The sequence below is a fragment of the Ambystoma mexicanum genome, chromosome 1q (genome assembly GCF_040938575.1).
Source record: "Ambystoma mexicanum isolate Mex_15411 chromosome 1q, UKY_AmexF1_1, whole genome shotgun sequence".
Classification (NCBI taxonomy): Eukaryota; Metazoa; Chordata; class Amphibia; order Caudata; family Ambystomatidae; genus Ambystoma; species Ambystoma mexicanum.
In genome coordinates this window covers 868,021,987-868,044,914 of record NC_090922.1, presented here as the reverse complement: position 1 = coordinate 868,044,914, position 22,928 = coordinate 868,021,987, and the positions used below count along the sequence as shown (strand labels likewise).

The window sequence follows — 22,928 nt, the reverse complement described above, 5'->3', positions numbered from 1 at the left end:
CCAGCAGACGCTGCACCTTGCCCAGGGTGGCCTTCGTCCTTTCCTCCAATGGCAAGGCCAATCGCGCTACTGTATCGAGCCTGGCTCCCAGAAACAGTGCGACCTGCAACGGAGCCAGGTGGGATTTGGGGAAGATGGAGAATCCCAGGTCCGTGAGCAGCCGGACAGTCTTCACTGTGTGTTCGACGGTGAGCTCCCTTGTTCGGATGAGCCAATCGTCCAGGTAGGGGTAGACGTGGATCCCCTGCTGGAGCAGCCGCGCCACCACTGGCGCTAGGCACTTGGTGAACACCCTGGGTGCCAACTTCAATCCGAATGAGAGGGCCTTGAACTGGTAGTGCCGTCCCTGGACCACGAACATGAGAAACTTTCGGCGTCCTTTTAGTATGGGGATGTGAAAGTATGCATCCTCCAAATCCGACGACGATAGGAAGTCGCCTTCCTCCAGCTGGCCCAGCACGTGCTGGAGGGTGACCATCCGGAACTTCTGTGCCTTGATGTATCTGTTTCGTCGACGCAGGTCCAGGATGGGGCGCCATCCTCCTGTATTCTTTCTGACGAGGAAGTATCTCGAGTATACTCAAGAGCCCCGGAGCCTCTTTGGGACGAGCTCGATGGCTCCCCACAGAGGCTCTGCTCCAGTCTGGTTTCCAGCTTCTTCTCTTCCTCTCTCCAGCCAGCACCGAAAAAGCTCGTGTTAAGCAAGAGTGTATGTAGTAAGCCTGTGGGAGACCACACCAGCCTTGTCCTCTTAGCAATAAGTAACCCAAACTTTGGTATAGGCCTGTACTAGACAAGTTGGTAGAGTGACTGAGCAGCCAGGAGTGTCTTAAGAGGGGTCAATGTGAGCTGTAGAGGTGCAATAGAGATTCACAGTGAAAGGTATTCAAATAACACTTCTACTCAAGGTTTATTCCAATAATAATGTATTAAGTTAACAGTTTTAAAATAAGCTTCCTTTAGAAAGGGCAATCTGCAACAATAAAACACACTTCAGAAATACACTCCAGTTTCAGTTAAGTAAGTAGATACCCTTTTGGGAGGTCACACACACACACACACACAACTCCTACACCCTGTGGTGACTTCAATTGCTAGGACACTGCACATGGATATATCACTAGAACATGTAATGCAATACTGAGTTTGTGGGAAAAGGAATAGGTTAAGGGGGGAAACAAAGGTTAACCAGTTTCTTCAAGCAGGTAAGCACTATACAATCACCCAATGAAATATAGGTTAACCCATTCCCAGCTACACAAGTAACTTATGTATGACTTTTTGAGGGACAGATAAACACAAAGTCAGAGGGTAAGAAAAGTCTTCAAGGAGCCAGTACAGCCAATGTCAATTGAGCAAAGTCTAGGGGAGCGGAGGCACAAAAGTCTTGTACAATGTTTAAAGAGAGTTTTGTTGTAAAAAGAATCACTGTTGGGCCACAAGCTGGGAGGCTTGTGAAAAGCAAAGATACAAACAACTCTGCAAAGGGCAGAAAATGCAAGTCTCCAGTGAGAGCAAGCAAATAACACACAACAAGAGGCAAGTACTCCTAGTTGCACAGTACCTCGAGTCTGAAGAAAAAGGTACAGCTGGCTTCTGTTCCTGTTGTAAACCTGCAGATCCTGTTCCTGGGCCACAGTCGTGGGGACAAGAGAGGAGCCCTGCACTACGGTTTGAGTTTCGGCGGCAGCAATAGACTTACTCCAGATCAGTGGCACTTTGCAATTTCAGCTACTCGCAAATAGCACCACTGCGGTTCTTGGACACCTTGTGGGCTCAGCAGTTCGTCTGGGGGTCAGTTGGTCCCACCAACCCAAGAGAAGAAGTCGTCCTTTCCAGGCTTCTCTAGTCAATTCAAAATGTGGAGCTTCAACACTGCAGCAGTGCTTCACCAGCAAACCAACAGCCCAGGAGGGTGCAGCAAGCTTCTCTTGAAGTTTCTTCTTCGGTTCCTTCGTCCAGTGGTCGTCTCTGCCTTCCTTGCAAAAGACTTCGCCTTTTATTCAAGTCTCTCCCATTCATTTGCAGCCAAGCTGTCACGCTGGAGCCAAAGGCGGGCTTCACCCGTGAATCCCGCCAAAGGCAAACCAAACCTGGTTTGGCAAGCAGAATAAATCTCAAGAAGAGCGTTACTGTTACAAACAAGAAATGGTGAAAAAAAGATGACCAGAATCATTTTGACAAAATGAGCACCCATGGGTGCAATACTTCAGCTGAGGATTCAGTCTGCAGTAAACACACACAATAGTAAGACAATTAAACCACTGCCACCAGCCATTAATTGTAGTAAGGGTAACATAAAAAACTTAACATAAGAGGTAGACAAAGGGGATACTAAGTAACCCCCCAGCAGTCTACATAAAATGGTATGAGCTGGGTCTACAAAGAAAAAAAGGTAAGTAAAGTCAATTTCAATTTACTACTCTTGGAAACAGTAGTTTATCTAAGAAGGTATTTAAACCTTAAGGGAAATCCAAAGGTCTTCTCTGTGATACTGCACTGAGGGTGCTGTGTATCACAATACAAAAAGATGATGCCTATGGAGTCTGTCAGACTCCAAAATCAAAAAACACAAAGTCCAAATCACGAGAGCGTGAGGAAAAAAGGTCTCAGTCCAGGATGAAAATTAAAGAGTCCAAAAGTCCAGCAAAAGAGCTGGAGGTCTCCAAGGTAGAAGGGAATTATCACAGAAATGAGAATTCTCTAACACTGTTGCACCTACCTCCACCACCTACTGGCTGAGCCATTGATGTTTCAAAGTGCTTTGACCCCTCCCTGTTTTGGAATGAGATTCAGTTGTGTAAGATGGGATGGGTATTGGCTGCCAGTATACAACTTTTCTGAGGACGCCTCACTGTCCAGCTGTGGATTTGGGATTGGCTAATCCATCCTCCTGGGTGATCCACTTGCCTGCCAAACCTCAGTCCCTCCATCCTCCCTTGTTTTTAGTAAAGGACAAACGGGTGCGTTAGGTCTGTATAGGGAATTTCGGCATCTTAGTTTTCTGGGTCTGGATGTTCTGGACCTTGGCTTTGAGAAGTTTGCTACATTTAGGGTTCCCAACTCCTTCCTTCCCTTTATGTCTCCGACATGGGGACTAGCAGATTTTCTCTGGTCCAGGGGTTTCCAACCTTCACATTGGCAAGAGCTACTAATGGCCAATTCGCGGGAACTACTGGGGTGGTGATGTCCATGTATTATGAGAATTTATACAAGTATTTTTTTGGGGGGTCGTTGGTTTGCTCTTTATATTAAAAATGAATAACATATGCATTTAAGATATTCCAAAACATCTTTATTTCATTATTTTGTATTAGTAGCTGTCTCCTAAGAATTGCCAAGCATATCGGAATGTAAGAAACCAATCAGGACATTCAGTGTGAAGGCTGACACTGCATGCTATCCAATAGTTCCCAGTAATCAAGTGTGTAGCATCAACAGCAAGTAGATGCTGCCAGGTGGGATTTCAGGCAGTTCGTCTGAAAAGAGCAGCTTCACAAAGATAGACAATCATATAGGCTGATAGTGCAGATCAGCTCCTTGCCATAGTGTTTGCAGCCAACTACACACCGACATGACATACATAATGTCAGGCCAGTTTTTACCAACTCTAACAGATTGGTTTATCATCAAATAATGAGCTAAAGTATGCCTCTGTAACAGCATTTACATTGCAGTGTTTAGTTTACCTACTTTTAAGGATCGCATGCAGCTTCCTTTGGGAACATTTTCATAATGTGTGCATCATTGCAAAATGCCTATCAAAGTTCAAGGCTGTTTATTGAACTTCAAATAGGAGTTGAAAAACACCCATCTAATCATAAATTTACAGATGGGAGCAAGCCATGACCATCAAATAATAACGCAGTCCTAGTGGTGTCTTGTCAAAATAAAAGGGCCTATACTAATAAACCGGTTGCCAATCCTTACCTCTAAATACAAATAGTGTGGGAAACTTATGAAAAATAAAGAAGTGTTCACAAAATGATATACGTCAGAATGTTCAGGCAGTTGGCCTCCCTTCCCCACGTTTTCAGCAAGGGACAAAGCGGTACACTCTAGCTTAGCACGGACTCTGGCTTCTCTGGCACGATGATACAGTTCAATTATTAACATCAGGGCCTTGCGTGCCCAAGTCTCTGACTTTCAAAGTATCTTCTTTCAGAGGGCCTGATGCGACAAACAAACTGTTGAGATTTAACAAGAACTCAATTTCGAATGGATTGCGTTCTCACACGTATTCCTCATCTTTGATAAATCCATTTCCAGCATGCTGCCCTCTGACATTTATTTTCAGTAGAAGGCGCTGCGCATTGACGTCCCACGAGTCGGTGTCCCTCGAAGGCCTCCGTATCAGCACCGGCGTCACCATAGGTATAGCGTATGTTGCTCAGTTCCGTTTTTCCATGCTTCGTAAGCCTCGGGGATAATGCTCGGTTCCTCAGAGAATCTAAAAAACTTTGAATTTCTGTGAAGAAAATCTACGATGGTATCTTCATCAGATTCATAGATGCCCAGATCCGGTTTAAAAACATGCCAGGATTGTGGTAAAAAGATGTCTTTGACTGATCCTCACAGGGTCTGCCTTTGGTGCCTGGCCGCAGAGCACCCGTGCTAGGAGTGTGAGGAATGCATGTCTGACAGCGAAAGCCTTGAGGGAGCGTAGGGGGAGCTGTAAAAAGGTAAGACCATTTAATCTTCTACCCATTCGAAATTGTCCTCTGACGAGATTTGTCTCGTCGAAGGAGAAAACATTTCCGCTTGAGATCTCGTAGTGGTTCTCACCACTCATCTAATCGGGACACAGCAGGAAGAGGCAGATCTCCCTACTCTTCATCCTCCAATTCGCCAGAAAGAGTCACCTGCCCCACGAAACACAGCTCTCCGGCTAAGTGGGAAGAATTTCGCTTGGAAAAAAAAAGGGTCTTCAAGAACACGGCCTTGCCCCCCTCGGAGACGCCTAGAGGTGATACCCCAGGTGAAAAGCCTGATAAAAATAAGCGCTGTGAGTCGTTGACCTTGGCAAGGCAAAATCCTTGCAAGCGTCACAAACTCTTAAGTAGAGACAAGGCCTCTTCTACGCACAAGACGTCAACTACACCTTCGAAACCAAAGACTGCGTCATTGACTTCAAAGACGGCATGGACTTGATCGATGACCGAGTTAAAAACCAATTCCCTCGACAACATCGAGACCATCCTTGAGTATACCGACGCCCTTTGCGATTATGTCGAGACCCATGTCTACATCAACAACTCCGACTCTTTCTCAAGCAGTGACCACCAATATGGCCCCTTCATCACTTGAAATGGGTTTCACACGTCTCCCACACTCCGATTATTTTAGAGCTTTATCTTCTATTTATGACGAAGCGGAAGACTCCGATTCAGAAAGAACTTTTGGTTTACAACTCACAAGACCAGGTCTACCAGAAGAGCTGATATCAGACGAGGTCAGAAAGAGCTGCAAGAGTCTTTGCAGGAGGCCAGTGGCATAGATTCCTCTCCATAGCTAGATTTCAGCAAACCAGACCCTGGTGACCATGCAGAGGTTTCTTATAGGTCACGTTTGTGTAGAATAATGGAGTTCATGGGGTGGTCAACACCTACACCCACTTCTCACCAGGATGACTTGACAGACATCTTAAATATGGGACCTCAGGAAGACCCTATAGTTCCTTTCCATGCAGCATTACAGAAAAAAGTCCCTGTAAACCGGTGGACTCCGGAAGTAATTCCTGCAGTTATTAAAAAAACTCTGCGAAATACAGAACGTCGGTTTTAGAACCTCCGTATTTATCAAAGCATCCAACCCCAGAGAGTTTAGTAGTCCAGGCTGCGACTTCATCAGGCAACCGGCATACCCCACAATACCGCAGGATCGAGACGACAAGAAATTGGATGCCATAGCCGGCCAAAAATGTCTTCTTGGCATGCAGCATGGCTCTTAAGTCAGCTAACGCCACTTGCATGCTGGGAGATTCAGCCACACCCTATGGGAGTGCGCTTCAACGGCGGCTCACCGTCTCCCAGAAAGGGAGGAACAAGACGCATTCTTGAATATCAAGGACGGGAAGGATGCGATGTGCGAGTCCCTCCAAACAGGTCTCGACTCTGCTGACAGCATCAGCAGAGTCATGGCGGCCAGTACCACAATCCACAGGTTTGCGTGGTTGCGGGAATCTGGCTTTGCTCCCGATGTGCAAGCCAGACTTCTAAATATGCCTTTTGACGGCACCTCTCTATGTGGCAAAAAAGCTGATGAAAGTTTGGAGAAATAGCAAACCTCCAAAGCGGCGGCCAATTCTCTTGGAGCTGCAATTTGTCAAACTCCAATCCGCCCCACAGGTACGTCCTGGAGTGGAAAGCCTTTTTGATTTTAATCCGCATTCGGAAAAGGCAGAGGGCAGCCAGCTCAAAGGGGCCAGAGAGGATTCACCCGTAGTGGACGGGGAAAAGGTACCAAGTCTGCATTGGCAGGTGCTGCCTTACCTTCAGCATCTGCGTCAGCCGCTCCAAAACCCCTCTGAGGTCTCATCACACAAAACACCAGTAGGAGGCAGGTTAACTCAACATCTGACAGAATGGCAGGCTATTACTTCAGTTGCTTGGGCATTGGAGACAATTGCCCAAGGTTACTTCCTGCCTTTCCTATACACTCAGAGTCATCCACCGGGAAAACAACTGAGGTTTCCAGATCCGCTCCTTATGCACGAGATTTTAGAACTGCTAGAGAAAGGTGCTATAGATAGGAACAAGGGTTAGTACTCCCCATACTTCCTAATACCAAAAAAGGATGGAGGAATGAGACCCATCTTGGACTTACAGTAATTGAACAAATTCCTCAGGAAAGACAAGTTCAAAGTGGTAACCCTTTCTCAGATCCTTCAGGCCCTCCAGTTTCAGGATTGGTTGGCATCTCTGGACCTTCAGGATGCTTACTTTCAAGAGCCTATCCATCTCAAGCACAGAAAGTACCTGAGGTTCATCATTGGTAGTTCGCAATATCAATTTCGAGTTCTGCCATTTGGGCTGACGTCCGCCCGAGGGGCTTCACCAGGCTAATGGTGGTTGTGGCAGCAAGAACAATGAGGGTAGGGGTTCATGTCTACCCCTACCTGGACGACTGCATGATCAGAGCAGTGTCCCCAGAACAAGCTGAGATTCATCTAGATTATGTTCACCACTTCCTCCACAAGTTGGGCTTCTCCCTTAACTTAAAGAAGTCCCATATGATACCATCACAGAAACTACAGTTCATTGGAGCAGTCCTGGACACATCCCTGGGAAAAGCCTTGCCACCAGAGGTGAGGGCTCAAGTTATTCTTCAGATGGTGACCAGATTATAAAAAAAATGCCCAGCGTCTACCAGCATTTCGACTTTTTGAGTTCGCTCGGCCTCGTGGCCTCCTGCATTTTTCTAGTGCTATCGGCTTGCCTGAGAATTAGATCACTTTAGTGGGCTCCAAGGACCCAATGGTCGCAATTCTCAGGGAAGATGTCAGATTTCCTACAAATACCAAACAGAGTAGTGCAAGACTTCCAGTGGTGGGCCTGACTTGAAAGGGAAACTGTTTTGCCAACCATGTCCGGAGATAACAGTAGTGACGGACGCCACACTCACGGGGTGGGGAGCCCATACCAACGACTTAACCATCAGTGGTCGTTGGTATCCATCGGAGTCCAGACTACACATCAACCTATTGGAGCTGAGAGCAATCAGGCTAGCACTGAAAGCTTTTCTGCCATCAGTACAGGGAAAAAAAATGTCTGATAATGACGGACAACAGTGGCCATGCACTACCTCTACAAAGGAGGCGTCGTAGGATCACTGCCACTGTGCAGAGAGGCAATGCAGCTCTGGTTCTAGGCAATACAGGAAGGAATCTATCGGCAGTTCACCTAGCCGGAGATAATAACAAAGCGACGGACACTCTGAGCAGGCAGACCTCAGTCTCCCACGAGTAAGAACTAGCTCAGGAAGTCCTTCAAGAGATCTTCACCCTTTGGGGAACCCCTCAGGTGGATCTGTTCGCAACGAGTGTCAAGAAATGCGAACGATACTGCTCAGGGGAATTTCCCCCGAGAGGAGCTCTAGGAGAAGAGTTTGTGGTGGACTGGGAGTTTCCACTTCTATATGCTTTTTCTCCAGACCCCGTTATTCCTCACGTAATAAGGAGGCTGAGAAGATTCCGGAAATCCATGATTCCAATTGTCCCGGATCTTCTAGACATGTCCATCTGTCCTCCGATTCGTTTTCCGCAAGAGGAGGGATAGGTTCTCCATCCGTAACATCAGGACTCTCAACCTTTACGCATGGTTTCTGAGAGGTTGAGATACAAAGATTGGGACCTACGGGATGACGTAATGGAGGTGTTGCTTTCGGCCAGAAGACCAGCAACCAAATCATACCGCTGCCGTTGGAACCAATCCTGCAGTTGGTGTAGAGATAAGAATATTGACCCTTTTTCATGCAATACACCAATGGTGTTATCTTTCCTGCTATACTTAGCAAATTTAGGCATAATCAAGGGTTACCTTGCCGCGCTATCAATCTTCAAACGCACGGAACCTTCATATTTTAAAATGCCTCTAGTCATTCCGTTTCTGAAAGGGTTTACTAATGTCTACCATCCGACTCCTTTTCAACTTCCCCTGTGGGATTTAAATCTAGTTGTAAAATTTCTAATGGGCACTCGCTTTGGGCCTCTCCATTCCTGTCCATTTAGGTTTCTCACTCTCACAACAGTTTTCCTAGTGGCTACAACTTCTGCCAGAAGCGTGAGCGAGCTACAATCTTTATCTCGCCAACCTCCAGATACTATTTTCCACAAGTATAAAGTAGTTCTTCAAGTCAAGCCTAATTTCCTCCCAAAGGTTGTCTCTGAATTCCATATCACGCAAAAATAACCTTGCCTTCATTTTATCCTCCTCCTCATCCAGGGAAAGAGGAAGAGAGATTGCACAGGCTGGATCAAAAGCGTGCTTTGAGTTTTTACATCAGCAGACTTGCAAGAATTAGGCAAGCAGACAAGTTGTTTGTGGGGTATGCAGGACATAAACTAGGCCTAGCCATCACCAAACAGACCCTCAAGATCGATAATTCTAACTATCCTAGAGTCCAATAAATTGCCAGGAAAAGACACTCAACACCTCAGGGATCATTCAACCAGGAGTATCGCAGCCTTGTCAGCTCTCCAGAGAGGAGTTCCAATAAAAGACATCTGTGCGGCTGCCACATGGTCATCTGCACATACCTTTACCAAATTCTACAGTCTAGATTCCTCCACTAGCCAGGAGACTAAATTTGGGAAAGCTTTATTGCACTCTGTGCACACTTAGACCATATACATTTTACTCTCACCTCCAATTTTCATTACTGCTTTGGGATTCTATCTATCGCCACTCCCATCCTTCCCCGCAGTAAATCTTCAATTGTAATTACAGCCTACGCTCCTTCAAGGGGACAAGCCAGCTCATCCTGGTCAAACAGAGGACCTCAAAACGGAACTGAGTAATGGACGCTGCGTGAGAACATTTATACCTATGGTGACGTCAGCGCCGATACGGAGGCCTTCGAGGAACACTGCCCTCTACTGAAAAAAAAAAATTCTGAGGGCAGCAACTGGAAATGGATTTATCAAAGATAAGGAATGCATGTGAGGAACATCCAGTCGAATGAACATTACAGTTGGTAAGTAACTTGTTCTTCTCAGGCAATTCACGATTCACCCGAGATACCCTTCCGCCGGGCTCTGACCAACTTAATCTACTTTGTCATCAACTTTCTTTACGCTATTAACACCGAAGACTTTCGATCATGCACAGGACTTTGCTTGACCGTTGCAGGACCATTTCAATTTCACAATTCTTTGCCACTTTTTCTCTTTTGCCATTTTTCAGTTGGATACCTTCCAGACACTTTCAAATTAGCACACAAGCAGTGCTGGACCACTCTAAGGTATTGTATCTTGGCTTCAATCCCTCAACAGTAGGTCAATTTTACTCGCGTTACTTCATACAATGTTCGCTTCAGCTTCCACTATACAATGTTGCTGCTTGCGACCTTGGCTTCAACACAGAACGGTCTGGTATCAGTCTCCCCAACTCACCAGCTGTGCTGACTTAACTGGCGCGGCTTTGTTGGAGCCAAGGACAGTATCACAGCAGCAAGCGAGCCCCGGGTACCTCCCACGCACAGTGCAGGATTCTTTAGCCTTGTTTCCTGGTCTTACACTTTCTATTCTCAAAGGTTTGTGAAAGTAACGGTTCCTCGTCAAAAAGGTCAAGGGCACTTCCTTATTATCCCCTTCGGTTTTGCCGTCTTCCGCTTTGTATTAAACTGCCACTTTGGAACTGCTGCTTTCTCGTGGGCTTTGCCTCGCTCAGTGTGCTCTCGTGCGTCGCCTTTTATCCGTGTGGGGAAGTGTAATGGAAGTCAGGTGTGTGGAATTGTCAGTAATTGCCTGACCATTGTATTGGGACATGTCAGGTGTACGGCTCGGGCGTTAGTCCATTTTCTTTCATAGTCAGCTGTCCCACTCCCGAGATGACCCCTTACCCACGTCATCCTCCCGCACTGGTCCACCCCCAGGAACTGGATCCAAAAGCGATGGTTGTGTCCTGGCCATCTGGATGACAGATTCCCACCATCCCCCCTTCCAGGGGACTAGCGGTCGGGACACCTTCAGGTTTCCCACAAATCACAGTAATTCCTAAACCTCAACCACTTAGTAGCAACCATTACAAATGTACATTACACAGTCATACAGCTCCTGGAGGAAGGTAAAGGAGTTAATACGTTAACAGCCAAACAAATAGTCACCAAATGAGGGATACAGCTAGTCTCCTACCACCCAGGCCCATATGGTCCGTTTGCACTCCAAGAAATAGACGGAAAAGTAACCAATAATGATACACAATAACTTAGCACTTGTCAATGGGGCGGAGTGTAATGCAAGGATTTAACCAGAGCTAGTAGCTAGAAATCCAAGTGTTAGTATAAAACTCCAGGGATCCAGAAAAAATGTCAATGTTCAGGCGAGTACCTAAGAATGTCAGTTCATAGAAGTTTTCAGAGAAGGTAAAGAAGCCCATAGAAATCAATGCTACAGTCCGTAGGCAGAGCCATGGTTATGGGGTAAAGTCAAATAAGTGGGCTTTACCGCACAGGTGCAGAGGAGACCGCAACCAGCCACATGAGCCACTTAAAGCTCCAGTGCCAGGTTCGAAATCCAACAGCCCAAAGAAGCAGAGAGGTAGAGCAGGATTTATAACAATTGGCGTCAATATCAAACCACAGTAGAACGGGACCTGTACAAACCCACAAACACAGAGGGACCCCCTGACGTTAATTATCGAGAATAACCCACCTAAACAGGTCCCAGGGGTGAGTACTAGTGACAGTGCCTGAAAACATGCCTCAAGTATAGCGAAACAAGAAACGGTGATTAAGAGATCTATTACAGGTTGAGTTGCATGATAGTCAGACACACGGACACTCGCACAAAGGTTTAAACGATCAGCCAAGCAGGCTGGCCCTAGAAACTGTGAAACACCTAGATCAGCATACTTCAATGGTGAGGGATCATAGGAGTTGCAGTCCAAAACATCTGGAGAGCCAGAGGTTGCAGACCCCGGACCTAGATCAACCCACACAAGAGGTGTAGTGGTCTATCAAAGGCAAGGGACCAGTCCAAAATGGCCCAAACAGCAATAGAGGGTGCAGGGCAGGGCTCAGTGAGCTCATGTGTGCACAACAGCTATTTTGGCCCCAGCTTGTAGTTTCCCTAAATGAAAGCAAAGCATTCAAACAAAACGGCAGAGAGCAGGACTTAAAAAATTACAAAACTACCCAAATTACTATCATTAAGATACATTAGACCACTAATTTAGTATATCGACTGTGCTCCTGGTGAAGCCAAACTAAATTACATCTGCCACCAGCCTACTCCCCAAAATCAATGTAAAGTGAAAACAAAAAATAAAATCACCTTCTGTCTAACATGTGGTGGATAGGGAGAGGTTAAGAAGCACCTCTGTTCTAGGAGTCATTTGTGCGATTATGGGACCACATACTTAAAAATGGTTGTAGTGGCAGGGGGTCTTCAGTAGTCTCTCGAAACACAAAATGTCTGAGATCCTAAAAACTTAAGGGGATGAAAGCAAAAGGTTTAGGAATCCCCTAAAATGAGACCGCAGAAAACCTAAAACTGGAATACTGCCCTAATAGTGCTCGGAAATTAGGACAGACCTGTATGGCTTCACAAATGGCGCATGTTATTGGAAAACTGGCATGCAGCGAGTGTGCGACTCTGCGGTATTCCAGCAATGTCTTGGGTGGGTGTAAAATAAAGCGACAGGGTGAGTTAAATTAATTGTTGGCTGTTGCGAGTAGAATGGAAGGTCAACAGTACAAAACAAGGCGGTAAGGTGATCATATAACGTTGTCGCTACAAAGGGAAGTTTGGTGAGGAACAAATTGAGGTTTTGGCACTGGCCGTAGGATCAGTGTTGGATGTGGCACTGGTGGCAGAGTCAGGAGTTTGGTGGACAGCAGGGTGAATCATAGGATGCAAAGGAAAAGTGGAGGTTGGATTTTCAAATTGGGGAGGGGATTGAATAGGATTTGGTGTGTTGAGAAGAGACAGAACAGAATAGGTATTGGGAGGATATGGTGGGGAGTATGCATGCACTGAAGGAGAGGGGTGAAGACAGTGGGGAAGTAAAAAAAGGATATGAGTGGTTAGGATGGTGAAGATGGGGAGAAAACACGAAGGAGAAAGTGATGTGTGAAGGTAAACCGGATAAATGTGGAAAGTTTGGGGGAGGGACTGATTGGGGTCGAGGGGGAGGCAAGTATCATGGAAGGGAGGCAAATTATGTTGCAGGGTTATTTCGGTTGCAGTAAGGACAGAAAAAGGAGGGCGGGATGTCTGGAAATGGACATGGCGATCTGGATACGCCTGGGGAAATGGTGTTTAGCTGGAAGGAGTGTGATGAGCATTAGAAAACCCGCCGGAGCACTGCGTTATTTGGCCCGATTGAAAGATGCATAACCAGCCACGTGGCTAAGAGAGCAGTTGCTATTTAGGGATGAGGTATGGAAACCTTGCAGCAACATCTCTAGTGCTACAATGGACGAGTAAACCGACTTTTCTTTGTGCCCCAGAAACTGATTCTAACACTTGGAGTGAGTGTTGCACAAGGATTTTCAGACTGAAACCAAGGCTCTGAATTGCAATGTACACACTGCAAAGAGTTTGCACCTAGTAGGTGTATCATTGGTTTGGGAGATGTGGTAATTGGCCAGTGGCGAAGAGCTTTCTCGTCCATCATTTGCATAAAAATCCCCATAACCATTTGAGCATCATCTGGGGAAAACAAGTCCTGAATATCTACAAGAAATGCAAGACATCATAGCCGTACATCAGAGTCGCAGCTGAGGGCACACAAGCATTAATGGAGGTTCCTGAAAAGTGACAGGGGCATTACAGTGATCCATGTTTGGTCACATGCCTTAGCAGACTCTGCAATTCAGTGAGTTAGTACCAACAGGCAAATGCAATGATCAGGTGTCAAACAATACTAAAACCCTAGGCATCTACCTCGATTCTACTCTTTTGCTCTCCAGACAAACCAATGGTGTAATCTCAGCATCCGCCCACATGTGCAAACTTATCACAGCTTGCCGTCCCTTCCTTACTACTGCTAACTGCACTATCCTTGCCAGAACCCCGATTATGTAAAAACTTGATTATTGTAATGCCCTGTATCTAGGGACAAGCCAACGTAATCTATGCAAGCTTCAGGTCACCCAAAATAAAGCCATCAGGACAGCTCTAATTATCCCTAGGTATCAGCACATCTCAGACACCAGACGCAGCCTGCGTTGGCTTTCAGTAGCCCAAAGAGTCTCCCTCAAAACGCTCGCCCTTACGCACTAATGTCTGGGCAACCAGGCTCCCATCTATCTGGCAATCCGCTTCACTCATCACACCTCGACCCGTCCTCCGAGAGCAGCTCAAGCTCACCGTCTGGCCTTACCTAGTACAAATTGCAGAAAGCAGGCGGGGCGAGAATCCCGGTCCTTGCCACTTAACATGAGGAACTCACTGCCGAACCCACTCAGATCAGAATCTTCCTTCCACTCCTTTAAGAGCAAGGCAAAATCGTGGCTGATCGCTCAAGACTCCCAAATCTTTCACCTGCCACCTAGGCCATAATCCTCCATGGAACAACCCTGCACCAGTATCAATGCCTTGTCCGGCAAACAACTTGATTGTAAATGCATTGTAAATATCCTGATGTTCTTGTTGACTGCATGTTCATTCTGTAGATTGTCACTTGTTGTATACTATGTCACTGTAACCTAAGATATGCGCCCAGATGCCTTTGGGCCAGGCACGCTATACAAATAAACAAAATACAAATCATCTTTACTGTAGGTTGCACACCAGTGCTTTACTACAGACTATTCGCCTGTTAATTTCACCATCTAAGATTATTCAAGTAGGATTTTCAGTAGCTTGAATAGAAAATAGACATTGGTATAAACCTTCTAGATTTTTTTTTGTTTTATCCAGCAGAACGTTTAGTTGTGGTAACTGCATTTTGGAGGGGAAATTTGCAGGCAATCGCAATTAATGTGATTTTGAAAAGTTAGGAACCTGTAGGAGTATGTTGTTAGTACAATGCAAACCTATGGTCCAATTTCAAGAAATAGTCTGGAGGTGGAAACAAACAGCTTCTCTTTCAATTTAGGAAATCATAAAATGTTTGCAAAATTGCAATGGTGCCCCCACACAACTACAGTATCTACTTTATAATACCCTCAAGCTACAATTGCTCCAGTCCAAGTCCACAATGCCAGTTACATCTTTCAGTTACCTGTGCTCTCCCATCAGAGACCAGCCAGTTAAAACGAGTGGCTCCATCAATTGCTCAGCAGAATAAATCTTGTCTGTCTTATTTAAGCAAAATAGCAGAATGACATGTGGTGGTCAACCCACCAAACAGCCCAACATTTCATCACTGCTTTCTCAACCTTAACGTTTCATATTTGGGGCCACACTGCTAATATAGTTAAACTTTGCAACTCTGCTTGATAGTACAAAGAGTAGCATGGAAAATAGTACTGAAAGTAGCCTGTGCCATTTCCCTCATCACAAATGCAGGCTGTTTCACATATGGGAATCCCAGTCTGTTCTCAGTCTGAGAAAGTCATAAGACTGGATCCGGTCCATCCATGCAAGAATCCATAACCATCTTCCTTGCTTAAGCCCAGTAAAGCCAGTGAAAACAGCTCATATAGACCCATCTCCCCACAATATTGATGCCAATATCTATTCAAAAATCCTGGCAAACCTGCTTGGCAACCATTCTCCCCAGCTTGGTTGACCCGGATCAAACTGGATTCATAATGAATAGATACACCGGGGATAATATCTGGGATAATATCCTGAGAGCCCTGAACCCGGTGGACATAGCAACCCAAGACTCACATAAACTGGCCCTCCTAGCGTTAGATGCATCCAAGGCCTTTGACAAGGTTGACTGGACGTTCCTACAGGTGATTCTAGAAGCCTTCCACTTTGGCCCGAACTTTAGCAAGATGGTCCTGGCCAATTATCGTTCTGCTAAAACCTTGCTCCAGGTTAACCATAATCTGTCCGATTCCCAATGTGTATTCTTTGAATTTCCCCCCACTCTTTAAAGAGCTGGAGAAGAACTTGGAATGATGGACCACACAGGAAAAATCTCGGACTGGGCGAATTAACGCCTGCAAAATGAATCTCCTTCCATGTTTCCTCTATGTTTCTGCCTGCCTGCCCACCACAATTCCACTAGCCCCACTAATGCACATGCAGAAGAAAATGCTGCGTTTCATATGTAGAGGCAGGAAGGCAAGAATATCTCAGAAGGTGATGGGCCACCCCGGCCTGGGAGGCTCACGGGTCCCCGACCTTCGGAAATATCAAGTAGCATCACAACTGGCACGTTTCCCGGCTTGCTGCATGGGAGAGGGGTCCCTGAGGAGGGTGGAACTGGAGCAATCATGTCTCATTCCCCCTCTACTTTCTTCCACACATCCTCGCCCCACCCCCCATCCTGCTGCAGAAGTCCTGGGCAGGGATCCGGGCATCCACTAAAAACACCCTTAGCATACGGGACTGGGCACTGAAATGTAAGGGGGTCTCACGTGGCTAGGGCCCGCACTCCCCAATTTTCTACAACCCAGCCTTTTCTCCTGGTTCACAGCCCACCAACTTTAAAAACTGGATTGCAGGAGGACTGGAATCCCTGGGGCAACTATTTGAGAACGGCCAGCCCCGCTCCTCTGAACTGTGTAAAACTGCCTTCAAAGCAATAGGTTCTCCTTTGCACAACTCCGGCACTGGTGCTCTAATCCGCAAATACGAGAGGCTACGAGAACTCTCTGCCCTTTAGAACTCACACTCCAAGACCTGCCGTTGAGGGGGAACTCTCCAGCCTGTGTAAGTTACTCCAAGAAAGCCCGCTTTCCATGAGACCGCCACATAAGGCGCGCTGGGAGGCGGATCGGAGTCATTCTCTGGAAGATCAACCATGGGTGGACATATGGCCCCGAGCCCATTCATCCTCTTTTTGTATCACCAACCAAGAGTTCGCTCAAACTACTCTTGCGCACCTCCCCACCCCGACTAGCCTCCACCACTTCAATCAATCAATCCCTCGACCCTCAGTGCTGGCGCAACTGTAGACAACCTGGCTCGTATATACACATGAGGTGGACTTGCCCCACTGTGCAAACCTTTTGGAGCCAATGCCTGGAGACTATAAAGGACATTACGCAAGTATCTGTCCCCCGGGAGCCAGAGGTGGTCCTATTGGGCACTCCGGTCGCAGGGGCCTACCCGAAATCAGGGAGAACGGCCAAACTCCTCACACACCTACTACTGGCGGGTAGGATCACAATTGCCCGCACCTGGAAGACTTCCAAGGGCCCCTCAATGACTATGGTGGATTAAACTCTGGGACATCCTGGTGGCAGAAAAAGGCAGGTCTCTTGCATCGGTTTGCAGATATTGGGGGGCCTACTCAGACTATCAGAACTTTCAGCGCAAACCCACATGCCCCGGCTGACCCTACAGCCCAACGCTGGATGATCCCGCCTCACTGGACGAGAAATAGACTGGAGCTGGGGGTTGGGGGCGGGAGGGGATGGCTACAGGGGGAGAGACTATATCCACAACATACAACTCAGTCATATGTCTCTGTGATGCCCTGTCAAGCTGCATTCTCTGCATCTATGTGATTATTACGTCTGTGCAACTGATTTAAAATAAACAAGTAAAAAAAAAAAAGAATGGATCCGGTCAAGAGAAGGCACTACTGCAGTAAAAACTTTTCATACAATTCATGTAAGAAGTTACTCACACAACACAACCTATGAAAATATATTGAAGCAATCATTTGATACTGGATCAGACCACAAGCTTCCGCAATTTGCTTGTATATTTCAATAAAGTAGGCCAAACAGAGTGAAGCAGCAGCAAATAAACACTTTTTCAATCAAAATAGCGTTGGCAGCATAGAAGCATTATACGTTTTACCTCCAAACCAATACGGAGCCAAAGAGGGTTATAAGACAAAAGCCAGTTGAGAATCTTCTGACGCTCTCCTGAAAAAAAAAATAGACATTATTTTGGCAGCTTGAATGTTTCACAAACAGCGTCTTAAAATCATGATTTGACACAAGAAACGGTTGTATTGCTATCAAAAATAATTTGTGTACCAGCAGCAAATACATTCTTTTTATTTAAAACATTTATAGAGCACATATGTTACGAAAAAATTATTTCCACAGTGTTTAACATTGGACTATTAAAAAAGAAATGAAGAACCAGAAAAAAACATAATGGTGCCACCCACCAGCTCATGTAAATTAATAAAACAATACAATATTACACATCCAACCCTTCTTGGATCACAATACATCAGTTCCATATAAAATGGTATGGCATAACCAAATTATTTGGGATAAAGAATAGATCTTAATTGTGTCCAAAAGATCATCAAGAAGGAAGCCAATCATTAAGTAACAGGAAGGCCATTTTAAATATTAGGATCAGCAGAAGGAAAAAAAAAAGTTTGAGCCTTAAGAATTCCAGGAATTTAAACAATAACATTTGTACTGAGTGAATTTCTATTGCTGAGAAGATAGCTTCGAAGTAAAGTTAGATGGGTGACAGACAAGTAGCTTTATCAGAAATGCAACCCAATTTAAATAAGATACAAACGTCACAAGGAAGCAAATGCAAAGATCTCAAAATAGGAATCAACGCATCAATCCTCCACGCACCATTTTCAAGGATCTCTAAGCAGTTTTGGTTAATGCTAACAAAGCGTTGCCACCATCTATATGAGAAAGGACCAAGCACAGAATGACTGACTGTTAGGGAGAATTCTCAGAAATATAATTCACCTCTACCTTACAGACCCCCAGCTTTTTCTGATGGACTTTAGTACTTTTCATTTCTAACCTGGTGAGAGTGAGACCCTTTTCCCCCCCACTCTTGTGTATTTTTCTGTGATTTGGACACACAGCACCTTCAGTGCAATGGCACAGGGAAGTCCATTAGATTTCCCAAAGGTTTAAATACCTACACTTGGCGAACCTACGGTTTCCAAGAGCAGTGAAGTTAAATTGACTTTACTTACATTTTTTAACTTTCTAGACCTAACACACCATTTTACAATAGGGTGCTGGAGGGGTTACTTAATATCCCCTTTGTCTAGTTTCTCATGTACCATTTTTATGTTACCCTTTCTACAGGTAATGGCTGGTGGCAGCGGTTTACTTTTTACTATCATTGCGCGTTTCTACCGCAAGCTGCAAATACAGCTGCAGTAAAGCACCCATGGGTGCCCATTTTGTCCAAATGGCCCAGGTCTGCTTCTTTTGCCATTTCGTGTTGGAAAGGTCCTTCTTGAGATTTACTCTGCGCGCCAAACCAAGTTTGGTCCCTTTGTTTCTTTTTGTCTTTGGTGGGATTTATTGGTGAATCCGCCTCTGGGTCCAGTGTGTCGTGTCTGGCAGGGAAGGAAGCGAGGGAGGTGCCCGAAACTCCCTGTGCTTAGTCTCCTTGGTTGCATGAATGCACCCAGGGGTGAATGCCTGGAGGGCTGTCATGGCTGTCCTCGGAGGACAGCCACCCTGCTATGTGTGACAGCTAGGCTGCAAATTAATGGGAGAAACCTGTATAAAAAGGAAAAGCTTTTTTGCTTGGAAGGCAGAGTCGACCACTGGATGAAGGAATCTGAAGAACTTGGAAGAGACGCCTGCTGCAACTCCTGGACTGTTGGTTTGCCCGGCAAAGCCCTGTTGCTGTGCTGAAGCTCTGAATTCGCCTCGAATAGAGAAGAACTGCAAAGGACGACTTCTCCCCTTGGGTTGGTGGGATCAATCGACCCCAAGAGGAGCTCATATGGAAAGCCTCTCTGAGCTGGCTGTACTTCCACTGCTGCTGCAGGAACCGATTGCCAGGGAGAGGACCCCCAGAATCGAGTGAGTATCCTTAAATCGGACCCGAGCTCCAGGAAGATCCTCCGGACTCCCACGAAGCAGGACTGACCAAGCTTAAGCCACCTCAACAGAGTGCTGGACCCCAGATGCAAGGAAAGTCCATTAAGGTATCCGAGAGCCACAGTGGTGCTATTTGCAAGGGTCGCGAGAAGCTGAAACCGCGAAGTGCCGCTGATCTGAAGTTTGCCCATTGCTGCCGCTGACCTTCAATTCATAGTGCAGGAGTCCCCAGGTGTCCTTCCTCTTGTCCCCGCGACTGAGGCCCAGGAACAACATGATCTGCAGACCTACACAGGAGGAACAGAATCAAGCTGGAACCAATTTCTTCTAACCAAAGGTACTGTAAAACTAAGGGGACTTACCTCTTGTTGTGTAGCCTTACTAGTTCTCAGTTGAGACTGGTCTTGGTTGCTTTTGCAAAGTTGCTTGCAGCTTTGCCCCTCACAAGCCTCCCAGCTTGTAGCCCTACAGCGATTTCATTTTATACAAAAACTTCTAAAACACTGTGCAAGACTGTTTACTTACCCCTACCTGGAAGAAGTGCTTCAGCTCACCTGGACTTTTGCTCAACTAACATTGGCTGTCCTGGATCCCTAAAAGACCCTTACCTCCGACTTTGTGCTTTGCCTTTCCCCGATTTTATTCCCTCATCTTCTCCTTTTGACACCAACCTCAGTATTGCTCTAAATGTACCAGTGATATATTAATGTCCACAGTGTCCTAGTTATTTAAGTCACCTCTGGGTGCAGGAAGAACCTGTGTGCCATCCCAAATGGGTAATTACTGATTTAAAGAAGCTGAGTGTGTGTATTCTGAAGTATACTTTGTTATATGCATACAGCTCCCTTCGGAAGAAGGCTTATACAACTGACTTAAATTAATAATTGTTTAATCATGAAACCTCGAGCGTAAGTGTTCACTTGGATACTTGGCACTGGGAATCTGTGTAATAACCCTACAGCTCAGATTGACCCCCCTCTTGAGGTAGGCCTGGCTGCTCAGTCACTTGTGCATTACATGCTTATACCAAAGGTTGGGTTAACTACTGCCAAGAGGTCAAAGCTGGTGCAGTCTCCCAGAGGGTACTGCATACAATCTTGGGTAACACCGACTGAAAATGGTTGGATGGAAAAAGAAATTGATATAGGCGCTATATAAATAAAATATCAATATCCTGCATCGCAGCAATAACTTAATGCGCCACTTGAGCTTTTATGCTGTGTGTAATTACAGAGAGCTTTTAGTATTGGTCAGAAATCCCAGGATGTAGAAGGGAGGGAGGGTGAATTCCCTCGCAGTGCATGCCCATTTAGGCATGTTTAATCTGTCCTGGGGAGCTGTTCAAGACAAAATAACAAACTCTTCAGTTATTACATTTTAAAATGGACAGATACCATGCAACACAATCGCTAAGAGGCAACATCTCAGGCAATGGACATCACTCTGAGGCAACAGTTGAATATCGACCACATACTGATGAACGGATATGGCACAATCTGCAACCAGATCTTCTAGTGAACATGTGTATAGAATAAAAGTAATGGGCAACAGGCTAGACCACGGGAGCACATCACAGTACACTGGGAAGAGAGCTGAACTGACTGGAGGACTCCAAGTGAACAATCTGATCTTTCAAAGAGGAACTTCGAAAGCATTCTAGTACTGCTCCCGCTCCCTCCCTCCCCAACATCCAAGTGCCAGGCCAGAATGGAAATTAATGTCCCATGGTACACAGTGTCAAAAGTACTGGAGAGATCCAGCACTAGGAGTAGGCATGCACCTCTATTGTAAGTAATGCAGATAGTATTGTCCATCACCTGAAGAGGTGCACTCAGTGCCACGATTAGGTCTGAACCTGATTGAAAGGTCCTCAGCTGCCCCTTACAAGTAATATTTTATAGTTCAATACATTGCATTGCTTCTTTGAATTGTTTAAATGGTAAACTCAACACTGGACTAAAATTACTAAAAACCTGGCATTATGGCGCTGTCAAAGGGGAGACAGGAGGGAGCCAGACTCAAACATCCCTCCCCGGTGTCTGGGAACATGTGGGCTACGTCCCAGCCCTGCTTACCATGGTGGATGGTGGCCGCAATACTGCAGAGGAACAGCAACACCTGCCACAGAACGCAGCAATGTTGTACAGCACCACCAGCGTAGCTCTGGCAGACTGTCTGCTGGAGGTCATGTGAGTGAGGAGCCCCACTGGCACAGCAGTGACTTTTATACAAGAAGGCCTAATGGGATTACTAGGCCAAGAGGATAGTTGACGGGAGCAATTCTTGGTGGTTTTTGTTCCAAAGGAATTTAGAAAATACTCTTATGTTTTTTTGAAAATAAATCATGAATGAGTACAGGTATCGTAGACAAATAGTAAAGAATTGTAGGAATCAAGACGTCCCCACCAGGTTAAAAATAATGGGGATCACCTTGAAATCATATCTTTTACTTTGTCAAGAATGAGGTTTATGTTTCATGTGAAAGTTTGTAAATCCCAACCCACCTGATCTTTTCACTGTGTTCAGTGTCGATGCATGCAACTAAAACAAGCCATGCTCAACAGCAATGTAAATAATATACATTTCTGTACACTCATTATTGTAGCCCGAGACTGACGCAGGCAGAAGGTCTGTCGTGCAGACTCCCCAGATCCGGAAAATAATAAAAAAAAAGAAAATAAAAAAATAAATAAAAAAAAAAAAAAAAAAAAAAGAGTACAAAGACTGCAAATGAACTATCACTTGCCATGCTTACACTGCCAAATAACTTGCTAAGCATTCTTATTGGATTGCAAAAATGCCTATGTTTTACAAAAGTATTATTTATGGATAAGGTTTAATGTTCACGGCATCACACCCTCATAGAAGCCTAGGAAAAAGTGAGAAACACCACACCACAAATAAACGACGCAGGAAGTCAAATGATATTTACTTGGACATTTGATTTAGCAGCAATCAAAACCATAACCAAATGTACTCATGAAAGATGCCTATGTGCAGGAGCCAGAATTTGAGTTAAACACCATTGCAGAGCTGTGCACTGTTCTCAAAGGCCATTTCCGCTCTGCAATGTCTTCTACCCAGAAATTACTATTTACAGAATTTAATGCAGATCAATACCTTTCCCAATATACCACATCAAAGTCCAACTTGCATGTTGAAGGAGCTTTCAATGAAAACGCAGTGGTCTGGTTTCTAGTATAGGCTATTACTTGAAATTGTTGGCCCAAATTAGGCCTTCAATTAGTAGATCCAACAGAGCGGCGATTGCAAGAGCGATTATTTGGGCCTGCATGGACTACTGCTCCAGACTTCTTCGGGGCGATGGAAAAGGGGAAATGGCAAGACTCCAGGTCATTCAG

The 22,928-nt window shown here is 45.6% G+C and overlaps 1 protein-coding gene across 2 annotated transcripts in view; it reads right to left on the bottom strand.

Annotated features, from left to right (window-relative positions):
- ASPM (assembly factor for spindle microtubules) overlaps window positions 1-22,928 on the bottom strand; it is a 1,022,684-nt gene that overhangs the window by 793,196 nt on the left and 206,560 nt on the right. For both annotated transcript variants that reach the window (XM_069641523.1, XM_069641524.1), the window contains exon 8: window positions 17,594-17,661. In XM_069641523.1, the coding sequence (XP_069497624.1) occupies window positions 17,594-17,661 (68 nt within the window). The remainder of the gene's footprint in view (window positions 1-17,593; window positions 17,662-22,928) is intronic.